At 31.2% G+C, this 15,823-nt stretch overlaps 2 protein-coding genes across 2 annotated transcripts; both read right to left on the bottom strand.

The window, feature by feature from the left end:
• Nucleotides 1–1,740: 1,740 nt before the first annotated feature.
• Nucleotides 1,741–2,467, bottom strand: LOC148930422 (NAC domain-containing protein 100-like). The gene is made up of 3 exons (XM_089066468.1): nucleotides 2,272–2,467; nucleotides 1,935–2,194; nucleotides 1,741–1,797 (listed from the first exon to the last, which is right to left on the bottom strand). The coding sequence occupies exons 1-3, from the start codon at nucleotides 2,465–2,467 to the stop codon at nucleotides 1,741–1,743; spliced, it is 513 nt and encodes a 170-aa protein (XP_088922594.1).
• An 11,099-nt stretch (nucleotides 2,468–13,566) lies between these two features.
• On the bottom strand, nucleotides 13,567–14,856 carry LOC125216275 (mini zinc finger protein 2-like). Its single transcript, XM_048117948.2, has 2 exons — nucleotides 14,315–14,856; nucleotides 13,567–13,811 (listed from the first exon to the last, which is right to left on the bottom strand). Exon 1 carries the CDS (start codon nucleotides 14,614–14,616, stop codon nucleotides 14,368–14,370), a length of 249 nt encoding a protein of 82 aa, XP_047973905.1. The 5' UTR covers nucleotides 14,617–14,856; the 3' UTR covers nucleotides 13,567–13,811; nucleotides 14,315–14,367.
• Between the last annotated feature and the right edge of the window lie 967 nt (nucleotides 14,857–15,823).

Here is a 15,823-nt window from a genome sequence, read left to right as displayed (position 1 = left end):
CTTTTCAAAATTTTGATTTAAAGCAAAAATTATTTTGTATTTAAAATTCTTTATTGTGACTTGTTTTGTTAACGGTAACAGAAAAAATATTATCAAATTTTTATTATAGCCCTTATTGTGAGTGTGATCTCCTACTCTTGCTCGGGCATTGGGGTGTTTACCGAGTACGCGTGGATTCAGTACCTCAACAAACACATTTTTGCTCGATAAGTATACCTTATTAAAAATCATATCGTAATTTTAACTTTTATTGTTGTTCGCATATAGCTCGTAAATTTTCTTTGCTCAGTGAACTGTCGCACATTGCTTGGTAAGTACAGAGTGACGGCCCTTGCTGTCTAAATCCAACAATGTGCCGCAAATACTCACACAAATATTTTTCACTTGTATGCATGACATCAAGATTGTGGCTGTTAGGAGCTAAGAACAGGACCGAGTGAAGACGAGATTGAAAAGCCAAGTAAATATTTTATACTTATCATATCTATTAGTATTATTTAATATAGCAAATATATTATTTCATTTTCAATTAATAAAAAAAGAGGCCTATTTAATTCTGTTTAAATATTACTACTACATTACTAACTTGAACAAAGGCAGAATCCAATTATTTAAATTCCATCAAATGTCAATATTAATCAAATCTTACAAGTTCACACTCATCAATTAGTTAAATTTCAAGGATATAATTTGGCAATACAAAGTCAGTTCACCTGATAAAAATGACACCAAACTTTCATGACAACGATTACAAATAGACATCGGAAAGAGCCTATCTTTTTAGGTGACTGCTAGTGATGGCTCAATCATCCAAGAGATTGAGCCAATTTGCGATTTGGGATGAGTTTTGATGGCAAGATTAACTTTAATTAGTTAAGTATAGGATCATTTTTTAATTAAGAGAAAAGATAAATGTATATAAATTAATCAAAAATTAATTTTTATTTATTTATTGTATTATATGTAGCAATAAGAAAGAAGTGAAATAGAAATTTTATGTCAATCGTAACATGATTTCGAGCTTGATTCGAATTAATTATACAATATTTAGTAAAGATTTTTTTTAAATATATAAATATTTAAGTTAAAACTTTAATATTTTTTTTTGAAGTTTTGCGAAATGATTGTATGAAATTTATTTTAAATCAGTTAATGTTTATAAAGCAATTTTCAAAGTAAAATATTTAAAAAAGTTTAATTGTGTACGTACAATTATGTATATTTATCTAAATGTAATTATAGAGAATCTTATCACTAATGTAAAAAAAATAGAGTACTAAGTGAAAGTAAAACCCTTTATTGTGGGGATAGGGTTTGTTATTATCTTCACTAAACTTTTTTCCATACACTATAAACATTGGTGTATACTCCATTGAAACAAGGAATTAATATTGTATTGAAGCAAAAGAGACCATTTTTCACGATAGACAGAAATGGCAAATTGAGATGATTAATGGCTAACAAAAGGAGTGGAAAATTCTATAGAATTGTCTAGTACAATATCTAATACTCCACTACTCAGGAATAATTTTCATTATTTAAATTTTATAAAGGTGGTTCGGAGAATCTTATTACTAGTATTGTAAAATCAAGAAAATAAACAGTGTACTCGGTGAAAATAAAACCCTTTAATGTAGGGATGGGGTTTGTTATTATTGTCAACACAAAATTTTGTTCATTAGTAACAACAACTTGTTACTAAATTGAAACAAAGAATTAATATATATTATTTGTCAACCTTTAAAATTGTTGTTCTCCTTGGATCCTTGCCACCACCCATTCTTCTCTACTTGAATCCTGAATTCAAATTGAAGAACAAAATTTTTAAAAAGTTAATAGAATTATGCTAATATAGTTACTATGATGCAGTATTGGAAGAGTTATATTTTTGGTTTTATTTATTTCCTAGTTAATATAATTAGTAGATGGAAAACCTCCTGATTGTTGGGCATAGGCAAACGGTAGAGGTCCATTCTCCAGTTTGTTCTTTTGGATTTGGGAGAGAAAAAGGTAGAATGGAACTTGAAGGCGATAACATTTCTATTCTCGTCCACGATTTCCTCTTCTTTTCCTAGAGAACGCCAGTATCCGACATTGCCTTCGCCAACAAGTTTCATCTTGTCGATTTTTCCATGGAAATATTCATCTCCATGGATCAAGAAATATTCCATGAATAGCCACTCCGAGCCATGCACTGCGAAGAATTCAAAATGATTAGAGGTATATATGATTCTGAATATGATAAATGAACGAATGAATCGAACTCCTTACCAAGATTCTTGGGATGGTGCTGGTAGAAGTGGTGAGCATCAATCTCCTTCATGACCTTAGCCGGGAGAGGTTCGGAGCCCACTATTTTTGACAGATAGAACTGGACCAGCTCTTCGTCGGTTGGATCGAATCGCCAACCAGGCGCCAGCATGAGGTCTTCCTCCACAACTGAACTCTTTCTCCAAACAATGGCCATCTTTATTCTGTTTATAAGTGTGAGATACTTGTGAAATGTTTAAAATTCAGTAACTATTTATAGAGGTCAATGTTGTGTGGTTATTATTAATTTCCTATGAATTATTAACCTTTGGGATAATTTGGGATTATATGTCGTATGCATAAGATTTGAGTGTATCATTTATTACTACTTAATAACATGCGTGCCCAAGTCGTTTTCATATATTCATAATAAATTTACAAATGGGATCTTGTCATGTGTTAGGATTCTTGTGTGAAGATTTCAGATTTTGAATTTGAACTAATGTATTTTAGAATATTTTTACAATTGCACAACCAATTTTCATGTGTTAGGGGCTATATACGTCAATTTTAATTGTTCATACATAGTAAGTGGTTAGTCACGGTCGTATTGAATCCTCCCATCACCATATTTGTATCGACGAAAACTGTATCACTTGTGGTAAATACGATACATGTTGGTCAGCGACATTCCCAGAATTGTGGAGATCGATGATGGTTATATGGACACTCACTGGTTGCATGCGGGATAGAGAGCTACCGGTCCACTTTTTTGCTCATTCAAATCGCAACTATGACCCAACAATGTATTTATGGGAGGCGACAAAGATAAGGACTAGAAGTGAACACGGGGGGCTATATACGTCATTTCGTCTAGCATATCCAACATAACAGATGCCATGATATATCAAACAATTCAATATTCCTTTTCAAGCTCCTAGTTTTGGGACCAAGCTAAGAAAATCATACTGATATGAGTATCATGTAATTCACAAACCACCTAACCAAACAAGCCCTGAGGACTAAATTAATTTTCGATGGGTTTTTCTTAGAAAAAAGCTCAAATTAAATTAAAATGACTTTAAATATAGGTAAAGGATAAACTGTTAACTTTGCACATTGAGGTAAAATATTAAAAGAAACCCGTGTGCATGGTAGGCGAAAGGCATAAGACACTATGTAACTCAAAATCATGATATTTAATTTTAAGGGTAACTTTAATTTCAACTTAATATAAAAAGCAAAGAATAGTTAGAATTAACATGCATTCAATTTTGTAAATAGTATTTATGAAACCCAATCACAATTTAAATTTGGAGCGAAGACAAAATAAACAGGTCTTTGTTAGCTGTATTCTTTTTTCGTTTTTTTTTTTTTTTTGCCTTTTTGAGATTTATGTTGTTAATTATTCACAGTGACACATTCTTCAATCTTGGTGGAGGTCTTCGCACCGCCCTCCCTTTTCCCCTTTAGTCTTCACGCCGATTTGCATCACTCTGCATTTGATTTCATTGTGAAGGCAGGCTTGGAAATTGAGTGTTTACACTACATCTCTATTATACTATATCTGGCCAGAAAAAATAGACATATTTTTTCATTTTTAGTCTTTCCATCAAAATTTGTTTCCACTGCCTCCGTCTACAAAACTAGTCTATTATGAGGTAATATCTATTTATGATAAATTTCTTTCTTTTACAAAGTGAATCCTATTTTATACTAATAAAACTTCAACCACTTTTTATCTCTGTTTATTACTTCCTCCATCCCCAATTAAGAATCACACTTTTCCATTTCGGTCCGTCACCAATTAAGAGTCACACTTCATTTTTACCATAAATAGTAAGTAGGTCCCACATTCCACTAACTCAATTCACTCACATTTTATTATAAAACCAATATAAAAAAATGGGTCTCACATTCCACTAACTTTTTCAACCAATTTTTCTTTACATTTCTTAAAACTCGTGTCCGGTCAAAGAGTGACTCCTAATAGGGGACAGAGGGAGTACTCTTGAAGATTGTGGATATATAAAAGTCATTTGTATTAAATTTTGGCCACCATTAATTCGGTTGTTGTGTGATAGTCAACTTCATCCCAAATTAAGAATAATATCTTAGGTGGAAAATAATTTGTAAAAGTAGATTTTTGGTTTGTTGCTAATTTATTCAGTTAATGAAAAAGAATATTTATGTCCGCCTGTTTTATTCCATCTTTAATATTTCATTGTACCATAGGTCCATAACTAATGCATAAATCTACCAACGACCTCAAATGGAACAACACCTAGCAAGTAAATATTCGAATTCATGATATGTGCATTTTTACTGGGACGAGACTCATTCTCCGCTATCATTACTTAGAAAATTTTAAATTATAAAAAATAGAGGTTCTTAAATATTTATATAAGAATTCATTTTAGTTTGAAGAAAATTTTAAATATTTAAATCAAATAATACACAAAAAATAAAGGTTATATTCCACTGTATATGATTTTTTGCGTATGAAACAAATGAGAGAACAAGCAATAAATAGTTATATTTATTCAAACATTAGAAAGCTGAACAAATAATAGCAAAAAAATGCGCTAGAACAAATAACAGCCAAAACCGCGCCTTGAGGGAATCAAACCTGGGTTGTCACTACGAAACAAGAGCATTTTACCACTAGGTCACTTGCAGTTTTGGGATACATTCGTACACCTTTGTTCTTACATGTATCCGCCACTGCCTCCATCCCTGATTAGTTGGCACTAACTGACTTGGCACGGATTTTAAGAAATATAGTGAAAATGGGTGGAAATAGTTAGTGGGATGTGTGTCCTACTTTTATATATTATCTTGTTCCCTTATAGTTGAAGCGGAACTTCTACACGAAGTTTAAGAAATAGATGTTTAGTGTGTTAAGTAGATAAATAAAAAAGTAAGAGAGAGAAAAAAAGTAAAAATAATAGAGTAGAAAATGAAAAAAGTAGAAAGAATAAAGTCAGACAGAGTAAAGTAAGAGTGAGAAAAAATGTTAATTATTAGTACTATATATGAAAATGATTAAACTATGAATAAATTTCTCAAAATGGAAAAATGAAACTTCTCAACATGGAAGAATGACCCAATTATGAGGAAACTTCTCAACATGGAAAAGTGACTCAACTATGAGAGAACGGAGGAATATTAATTTTGTAATAAAATGTGAGAGGAATGGATGGTAGAATGTGGAGTTTATCACCAAAAGTAGTCAAAAGTAAAGGTGTCAATTAATTGGAGATGGACGGAAAAAAGGGGATTGGCAACTTAATGGCTAACTGGGTAGGTGCACTCGAAAGTTATAGGAGTTATATTTGAAAGAGGGGATTGATACCTTAATGCGGGCTTTGGTATGAGGGGCTTACCAAATGTACTCGAAAGAGGGGATACCTTAATGGCCAACTGGTAGGTACACTCGAGAGAGACCTTATTCTATTGCATAATTTTGGAGAGACATAAAGGTAAATGGTTTGTGAGACTAATTATTACATTATTACTACGTCATTGTAACTTGAAACCAAATCTCTATATATTTCTTCTGCTTTGTATTATTTGTTTTTATGCTTTCTTTTATATGTTTATTTATTTCTGTCTTGTTTAATTAATTAACCCAAAACCTAACGCGTCAAAATAATATACTCCATCTGTCCCTGAAAAGTATGGACTTTCTAATTTTAGAATATTTAAATAACACATTACTCATACACATCATTTTATTTACTACAATTTATACAATTACACTACATTACTAATGATGTGGAGCACATTCTCTTCATTACGTATTTTTAATAAACAATTTAATTAGTTGCATTTTAAATTGATGAAATGAAACGGTCGACTCATAAATAGTAAAGAGAAGAGATAGTTAAAAGTGGTAGCAGGTGTTGTCTCTTGAATAAGAGATAAAAAGTGGTGTGAGCCCATGAATATTATAGGTAAAAGATAGTTAAGAGATGGATAAGAAACGAGGTTGTTAATGGCCTCCAGAGCAATATAAAATTGATACTATGGGCTTGTTTTTTTAAAAAGATAAAGGCCTGATGGTCAGATGGGCTACGCCCAATAACAATGTGATATTGGGCTCAAAAGTTACGAGTTTATTTTGGGCTCGGCCTTCGTAGTTCTCGTTACATTTTACTTTTGAGAAATACTTCTTATCCCATAAATATCAACAACTTGAGAATTTCATACAAATCTTTTTTTTAAGAGACGAAACTCAACATTTTTGAACCAAAAAAATGCTCTGTTTTCATTTTGGATGTAAGTGTACACCAACCTGGTTTTATAAGATATGATAGAGAGAGATAAAAGAAAAAACATTATTATAAAAATCCTAATTACTGCGTACATCGATTGTGTACCACCATTAATAACACTAGAAACGATTGTTGGACATTATTTTATTATCATATATTCAAGAATACATAATTGAATATAAATAAAGCAAGATCTTCGAACAACATGTATTTCACGCATTAATCATAAACATAATGGATCGAAAACTTACCTTTATGATCCATAGCGGAAGCGATTGGGGAAGAAAGATAGAACTTCCTCGGACACGGATAGAACTTCCTCGGACTTTCTTTGGCGTAGTAGCGCAGCTGCAAACTCCAAGGATTTGTTTCTCTCTCTTTCCCTCGTTTATGTGTTCTCTGTAATGTGTGTGATTTGATGGGATCACCACACTTGTATTTATAGGGTAGAGAGAGGACAAACCCTAATTTTAGAACCTTAAAGCTCTTTCCATCAAAGTGGCTTTTTAATTAGGACGTTTCTTTTTGACCAAGTAATACCAAAATCATATTAAATAATTGAACATAATAATTTGATTTGATTTTGTTAGCCAATAATATATCAAACCATAATTATATATATGCGTCCTTTTCTTCCCTTAATAATCAGAGGAATAAAATACTATTCCTTTCTCTTAATGATAACGCATACATATACTTATAATTATGTTAATATATTCTTCATTTTCCTTATTAGTAGAGGAACATATATTTAGTCAAACTTAATGACTAATTAGGAAACGTCTTACATAAATCAATATATACAATTGACAGTTAATTAATTAGGGAAAAATGTATCTAATACCAATTAATGTATTATATTAAAAATCTAATTCTATTTAGGATTCTATCATATGTCACATATGTGAGACATAAAACTTACGACGACTACTCTATACCAATAGTACTCAAATACCATAACATTTAATGTGGAAAAAAAATTAAAACAATCCTACCGCTTATCCCATAAACTTGCAAGCTAAGGAAACTTGTATAATTACCCTTTATATAAAACAATAAAAGTGTAAATTTTATTATCTATGCTATCTTATTTAGATGAAATGAATCCTACCCCTCCATTTTAAAACTTGAAAGTTTTACATGCACGAAAGCAATTACTACAATCCAACTTTTTATATTTCCATTTATAGAAGAGTAATTTCATCCCTAAAGAAATTTGAAATGGAGGGTTTAAAATTGAAACTGAATAATCTAACTAAAGAAGAAGCAAAAGAAAAGCATAAAGAGACACTCATTAAACACAAGACTGTGCATAGAGAGGAGAGCTTAGAATTCTAAAGTGCAAAATCAAATAAGAGCAACAAATAAAGCAAAATTCACTTGGCATTTTTGGTTATTCCCACTTTATTCCAACTGTACAAATCTTTGCTTTCAATGGCTTCTGTCTCAATTCTTGCAGCCATTCCACAACTCCCTTTATAGGGGATGAAGAATATCCAACGTGGAAAATACAAGAGCGCGATATATGACATGGAAAATCGGAAGAGGCATAATAAAAGGGATTGATTGAGCGTTGGTCTAAAACAAATCCACATATTCTTGGCTTCATTCCAACTAACTTTTATTCAAACATGTCAGTCTTCTAAAACAGCCTTAGATATTTGCTTATGATTGGGGTGAATCCAACTTCTCTTCATGTCTTAGGCCTTCCCTTTTTTCTACTTTATTTCTTTATTTAACCTCACAACACATATAATAATGACAACATATATTGTCTCAACAACAACAAATCCCCCTTGAGCCTCACCCTGCAAGAAATGGGCTGCTTGATCTACAGAGTGGCCGTCGTTGCAGTCTTCTTCGTTGCGTTTCTGTCTGTCGATGTGGAAACTGTCTCGGGGCTGAGAAGGGTGGATCTTGCTCTAAGAAGGGGTGGTGATGATGCATTGCAAGACACGAGCACGCAATTGGATATCGCGCCTTCCCCTGCGATGGTTGTTGACCCGAACGAGTCTCAGAAGAGAAGAGTTCGACGCGGAGAGGATCCCATTCACAACGAAATAGTGGTGGGAGATGAACAGCCTTAATATTTGCTTCTTTTGAGTTTTCAAGTATAGGTTTGTTTTGTTTTGATTGTTTTATTTGTTTCACATCAATGAGTTTTGACCTGCAAAATTGAGGCTAGAAAGAGCAAGAAGCAAAGTATAGTTTTAGGCTCTAACCATATATACTTCAAACAGTTTAGTTATATCTTTTAGCTTTCAATGGTTGTTTATGTTTCTTGTTAATATGTAGTCAATCCTAAAAATGAATACAGAGTTTGATTTTTTTTTAGTATTGTGTGTTTGATTTCCACCAAAATATATTGAAAAATCACATCTGAAATAAGCACTATAAGGGCAAATCAAAAGACTGTACACACTAAATTAAGAACTCACAGCCTAAACAGCCAGTCTCTTTGGATCTTGTTTGAGTCAATAAATTTTGTGACTATTTTCAAAATCTGTAAATGGGGCCTAATTCGTATGGACCTAAGGCCCAGGAGAAGATTTAAAACTAGTTTAAAAATTATATTTGCAGTAATTTTTCGATTAATTAGTGAATCGAATTATAACTCGGATCGATTAACCAACTTAATCGATTTGAGTATAGCCGGTCAATCGAATAACCATCTCAACTTCAACATGGCCTAGAAATTTTCATAATCTGACCAAATCTAACTAGTAACTATACAAAATGGAACTAGATAATTTATGAATTGGGCCCAAATTATGCAAAACTCAGCCCTTTTATGATTGGGCTCTGATTCAATTCCATTCGAGGATCTTACTAAAGTTCAAATACTTTAAATAGAATTATTATATGCTAGAATTATACTATTATATCTAAAATAAAAGAGTTTTAGACATGCTCATATGGATAATAAATATCTTTTGATTGTAGATTTACTTTCGTCATATGGATCAAAACCTGATCAGATTTTCTAGCCAAATAACTTTATTTTGTAGGAGACTATGGAGTAGTGGAGTAATATATATTGAAGATAAATAAACGATGGAAATTAAAATGTTGTTTTCAACATGGTAGTTGTAAATAGTTTAGTTACATTGGGAATTGGATCAATAATTGAGTCACATGGTTTGGGTATTCGATGTGAAAGCTCTCAATATATGTAGAGAATATATATGATCGATCTCTATATGAAGTTTGCAGCGATCGACAACTCACGATATTATATCATTTCGACATTGATAATCTATTTCTAAATAGTACTTCCCCCGTCCTCCATTAAGAGTCACATTTTTTCATATTGGTCTGTCCTCAATTAAGAGTCACACTTCATTTTTACCATAAATAGTAAGTAAGTCTCACATTCCACTAACTCAATTCACTTACATTTTATTATAAAACCAATATAAATGGGTCCCACATTCCACCAATTTTTTTTATATTTCTTAAAACTCGTGCTCGGTCAAAGAGTGACTCTTAATAGAGGACGGGGGAGTATATGAATTTTTAATTTTTTACTAATTTAATGGTGACATGGCACATTAATTATCATCTACGCCGTGAAATGAAACAAGACACTCTTTCTTGTTATTTACTTGTAATACATGACATTGGAGATTTACTATTTTCCCCAACCTTTTTTTATCTAAAAGTATCTTTGGGATTTATAATTTTTTTTATGTCCAATAATTTCAATCATTTTTTTTAATCGCAAACCAATATTTTATATTAAAAAACATTTTTTTTATTATTTTAGTTTATATTTTACGCCGATTTACAATTCATCTTCATTTCAAAATTTCGATGGTTCCCTACGGAGAAAATGACAGTTCCAGTTTCGAGGATAACAAGCTCTTACAGTTGCCCTCAATAAGATTTTGATAAATAAATTTGGTCATGCATTAATACATTTTATAATTGGAGTTCATTTTACATTTATTTAATGTAATATCAAGAATTTGAAATTATGCTATTTAATAGTAGATGAACTTTTAACTATTTAGGTTCTATGTTACGAAAATTATAAGATGTGAAATTGGAGAATAACTGAAAATTGATAAATGATATATGATAAATAAATATACTCCCTCCGTCCACGATTTAAAGTCTCATTTTGGTTTTATAATAGAATGTGAGTGTAATGAGTTAGTGGAAAATGAAGTCCATTTATAAAAAATGGAAAACGTAATATAGATATTATTTTGTGGATGAACCAAAATGACAAATATGGATATTATTTCATGGTCAAAAGGAATAGTAAATTGTGATATGATCAAGGGTATAAATTGTAAGTGTTGTGGTATAAATTTGTGAATATTGACATGAAATAGTAAATAGTGAATATTGACATAAATTGTAAGTGAACATTTGTGGTTTGGAATATTGAAAAGTGAATTGTGGTATATATGAGGTTTGTCTATAACATAAATAGGCTCTAATCAACTGAGGCGCATTCTGGATCATTGCCTTATGAATCTTAGTCTCCACCACACAATAACGACGTTTCATCAATTTTCATTTCAATCATTATTGTCAAGATATTCTTCATTCATTACGCTCTTTGAGGAGTAGAGTGGACACCGAATTCTAACCCAATTAGACTTAGCAAACCACCGGATAAGTATTTTATTCTCAAAGTTCCCATTTAGTTAAAAACTTTCCACCTATTTTTTACTTTTAAATTTATTTCATATGACTCACTATTAATTTTGTATTTTTTTTTCCCACATTTATACATCATCGGATTTTCTCTTTATGCTAGGAACTTATGGTTGATTCCATGATGAAATTTGTGAAAGTGGGTAATGCGAGAAAGTTCCATATATATATCACAAGCTTCTTAGTGCTATGGTGAGTTTGATTGCATATTGTAATTTCGTATTTATATATTGGTGATTTCTTTGTAATATTCGTCGCTCATCCCTATGAATTTCACATTAAGAACATGTGGATTGATTATCATCTCATTAATATATTCTACCTCAAGGCTACTATGTTTGTTTAAGGTCAACTAATTGCCAACAAAAATCACAAACTTTTGTTAGTCACAAATTTCCCAACTAAACCTCTTCAAATTTTTCGTTAAACTTAGCCAAACTATGCACATATACATTGTTGTTTAAAATGAAGGACTGCATCAGTTTTATATAAGAAATTTGATTCCTCCAAAAATAATACAAAAACAAATAAGAAAACTTGACTGCACTGTAGGGGTGAGAAAAAAAATCGAATATCCGAACCGAACTAAACCGAAATTTTAAAATTCGGTTCGGTTTTTTCGGTTTTTCGGTTCGGTTTTAAATATACAAAAAATTTCGATTTTTCGGTTCGGTTCGGTTTTGGGGGAAAAAAACGAAAAATCGAATATTTTAAATATAATATTATTTATATTTATTCTATTAATTTAATATATTATATCATATATATAATTTATATTCTTTTAATATATTTTATATAATATGTATTATATATATTCTATTAATTTTATATTATATATATTTATATTTTATTAGTATATATAAAATAAAATAAATTATATATATATATATTAATATATACTATTTTTTTCGGTTTTTCGATTTTGTTCGGTTTTTGAAGTTCGATTTTCGGTTTTTCGGTTCAGTTCGGTTTGGATTTTGAACTAAATTTAGTTTTACGGGTTTGGTTCGGTTTTGGCAAAATTACCTTTCTAACTGAAACCGAACTGAAACCCGAATGCTCACCCAATTGAAAAATTACCTTTCTAACTGCGGTAATTTTGTGAAAAAGTAAGTCTCTTTCTATAAAACTTTTGCTTGAATTTAAAGACTTTCTAGTTCATTCCGACAGACGGTTTATTTTAATAATGTGATGAACTTTGTCTTCTAGTTTTTATTGCTTCTTTTTAAAGAGTTCTCCACTGCAAGATACCCTAATAAAAATTTTTATGTCTGTTTCTCGAAATTCGCAACTATTGATTAAAAATATTTATGCAAATAAACATTTATCAAATAAGTACTATCAAACTTAAACGCCTATTCAAGGACCAGATTTTACATGAAACAAAAATTATTTTTATTTGAGATCTCTCTACATATATATCGAGCTTTTCATTCATCATCAAAACCTTTGAGAAGAACTGTTCTATTTTAAGCATTATTAATGATACCTAGTTGCTATCTATTTTTTAAAAAATCGGCACGTGTTTGTGGTAATTAATTATAAGTAATCAAATCTGTTTAATTAATGGTAAATATTTTCTTTGTAAAAATTTATCACTACTTTTGAATTTTGATTATTTTTTAGTTGAATCAGAATGAATTATTAAATTTATAAGGATCCGTGCCTTAGAGAAATCATATGAACATATTACAAGTTTATGTCATTCTGCATAAGATCTTTAGAGAAATCAACCGTGCATTAGTATAATGTTTCATCGTAAGATGTATGGTTTGCTCGAATTCGAAAACTAACAAACTAAATAAATTATCCTTGAGTTTGATTCATATTTTCTTTTGTCTCACCAAACAAAACACTCCTACGGATTCATATTTGAAGGTGATTCAAGTAATTCGTGAATATCCGCTCATTTACAAATCTAAGTATTCTTGGATGACTCAGTTTGTTAGACAAGATACAATATAAGATATGCCAAAATTTTCTTGGGCAACGGGACATGAGAAGATAAAGATAAACATAGTTTCTAATCATGAAAAATAGTGAAAAATCAAACGGGTGCTTAAAGTACCATTAATTTCGAATGCACCATATTAAATAAGTATATATCTCACACCAGTGGATCTTCACGAAGGGTTTACAACATAATCAATTTCATTATTTTATGTGAAAAAAAAGTAATTGATTTGAATCCACCTATTGTCTCCCATTTCAATAAAATATATGTACCTATCTCTATATCTATTATAAGTCCCACTAGTGAAAAAAATTAAGAAGATGATCTCTACTAGGAGTTATATTAATTAAATACTTCAACTTTAGTCAACTTTACGTGAGTAAACAAATTGGAAATCTGCATTATCGACAGGAAACATGACTGGATACGTGGGCCTTATCTTGTTGATTAATCAAGAAAAACAATAATAACAATATCAAATTAATTATATAAAGCTTCCTTCCTATTTGTTTGGTGAAAAAAAAATGAAAAAACAACTAGTTGAACAGTTGGAATTCTTACATATCCTGTCTTTTGGTTCCTCACTCTCCCAAAAAGATCCAAATCCGATCACCCTATTTTATTCTTCCTCTTAACTGGATGATTCCATTGATATATGCAGCCTGTTCAACAACAGCCTATCACACCTGTTTTTAATTAATAGCAATTCAATTTTGTAAATTTCCATGTTGGATCCTCTGTCTGAGATCTTCATCACTTAGATTGATTATTGTCTGAAGATAGTCCATTTTAGCTCTCTATTTTTGCCCTTATTTTATTTGCTCTCTATAACTAATGAATAAAAAAACAGCAAAAAATGAGCAGCAGAGACGGAATACTTATCAACTACTACAAAACTTCTATCACATTTAATTAGTAAAAAACTGATAGATAAATAAATAACACTATCGATTTACAACTAAAATAAACAGAGAATTGAATAAATCAAAGCTTAAATTTCTGAATTTCTTTATGATAGCACTGATTGGAATTGAATAAATTAAAGCTCAACTTAAGAGAATTGACTTTGATCAAATATTTAATTGGTCAAATTTCCGAGTAAAATTGTATAATTACAACAATCCCAGTTTCCAATATATTTTTGGAAGGAAAAAAAAAAACAGACCGTTTAATTAAGGCAGGTTGATTTTCTTGAATCTTGAAAATCAAAATAATGGATCAAGAAGGGGAGGAGCTGTCTTCGCGGTCGACCTCGCGGCGGTGGAAGTTCCTGTGGCAGCCGCAGGCGGCGCAGCTGAGGGCAGCGGCCGTCCCTTCTGCGCCGCCTGCCATGAACTCCCGGCACCCATCCACCGCATATCCCCCGATATTCGCTGCATGGTTCTTCTGGCATTCGCCGTATCTCACTTGATTGCTTGAGCTTCGACGAACCGATTCTTTTCTCATCACCACTTGCCTCTTCTTCATTTTTCTAGAACCCTAATTTCAAGAATTGTTTGGAAAAAATTGATTAAAATTCAAAAAAAAAAAAAAAAAATTGGATCTTTGTAGATTAAATTGGGGAAGAATTTGGTTTCAACAATGGAATCAAGGGAGGGGATGAAGATAAAGGTAAAATGCCAAAAATACTAATTTGAAGTGAGAGCACCTTAACCTAACCCTAGCAAGAGGGTATATTTATATGGGCAAAGATCCTATTTTTCCCACTTGAAAAGTGAAGGTTGGGGCAGTTGCCATTTTTTTTTTAATTATTATTACTTTAAATATATACCCTTTGTTGTGGCAATAGATTTATCACTATTGAGTTTAATAAAGATTCTGCCCATAGAAATTTTATCCACTAACAAAACGCCACGTACATACAGAGTGTCATTTCAATTTTCTTTTTTCCCACAGCAAATCATGAAATTTAGGTCAACAATATTAATATCTTTTGTTTAATTTTCTTTGTAAGACATGAGGGGTATTGTCTGAATTATTTGCATATAATGTAGTCAATGAGCACTTATTCAAATCAAAATTATTAAGGAAGAAAATGGATTGAAGAAATGAGTAGAAGGGTCTTGAGAAATGATCTCCCAACTGCCTTGAAAAGGTGAATTAGGCCAACAATCTAATTCTTGATGGGAAAGCATAATTTTGCTTTGGATGTGTTTAAAGTGATTGATTTAGCCTTTAAAATGGCATCTAATTCTAAATTTGTGGGTCCTTAATGACAAGTTGAACATGGCCTTCAAATCATGTCATCAAAATTTTTGTCTAGTTACCTATATAGCTAGCTCACTGATCCCATATTTTATCTAATTTTATCTGACTCATATTTGTTCTGTTTAAGGAAATGTGACCGAATGTGTCATTAAGAATATAATGTAGGAGTATAGTCTAGCTAGCTCCTTAGGGATGTCCACAACCATGTACTGTATTATTAAAGTCAAATGTCTCGAGTTCAAATTACACCAACATCTCTATAAATTTGAGCGATACTCATGTTTAGTTATTAATATACAGTATATACTTTTGGATTAGTGGTTTTCGAATAAATTTGTATTATTAAAGTCAAATGTCTCGAATTCGAATTACACCAGCGCCTCTATAGATTAGAGCGATCTTTCGATTATTAATCTATATACTCTTTTTGTTTATTCAAATAAATTGTTTAATATTTTGAAGGTAC

Source organism: Salvia hispanica, chromosome 3 (assembly GCF_029641045.1).
Source record: "Salvia hispanica isolate PSC_SH4W2 chromosome 3, Shi_PSC_v1, whole genome shotgun sequence".
Lineage (NCBI taxonomy): Eukaryota > Viridiplantae > Streptophyta > Magnoliopsida > Lamiales > Lamiaceae > Salvia > Salvia hispanica.
Note: the sequence above shows the minus strand (reverse complement) of the source record. Positions and strands in the feature narration are given on the sequence as shown.

Bases quoted from the DNA above. Each gene is read 5' to 3' on its own strand.
- LOC148930422 (XM_089066468.1), bottom strand. From the start codon at position 2,467: ATGGCCATTGTTTGGAGAAAGAGTTCAGTTGTGGAGGAAGACCTCATG. The intron at 2,195-2,271 runs GTAAGGAGTTCG...AATTCTTCGCAG, and splicing joins GCACCATCCCAAGAATCTTG to TGCATGGCTCGGAGTGGCTA. The intron at 1,798-1,934 runs GTTTTCCATCTA...ATTTGAATTCAG, and splicing joins CTATGCCCAACAATCAGGAG to GATTCAAGTAGAGAAGAATG.
- LOC125216275 (XM_048117948.2), bottom strand. From the start codon at position 14,616: ATGAAGAAGAGGCAAGTGGTGATGAGAAAAGAATCGGTTCGTCGAAGC.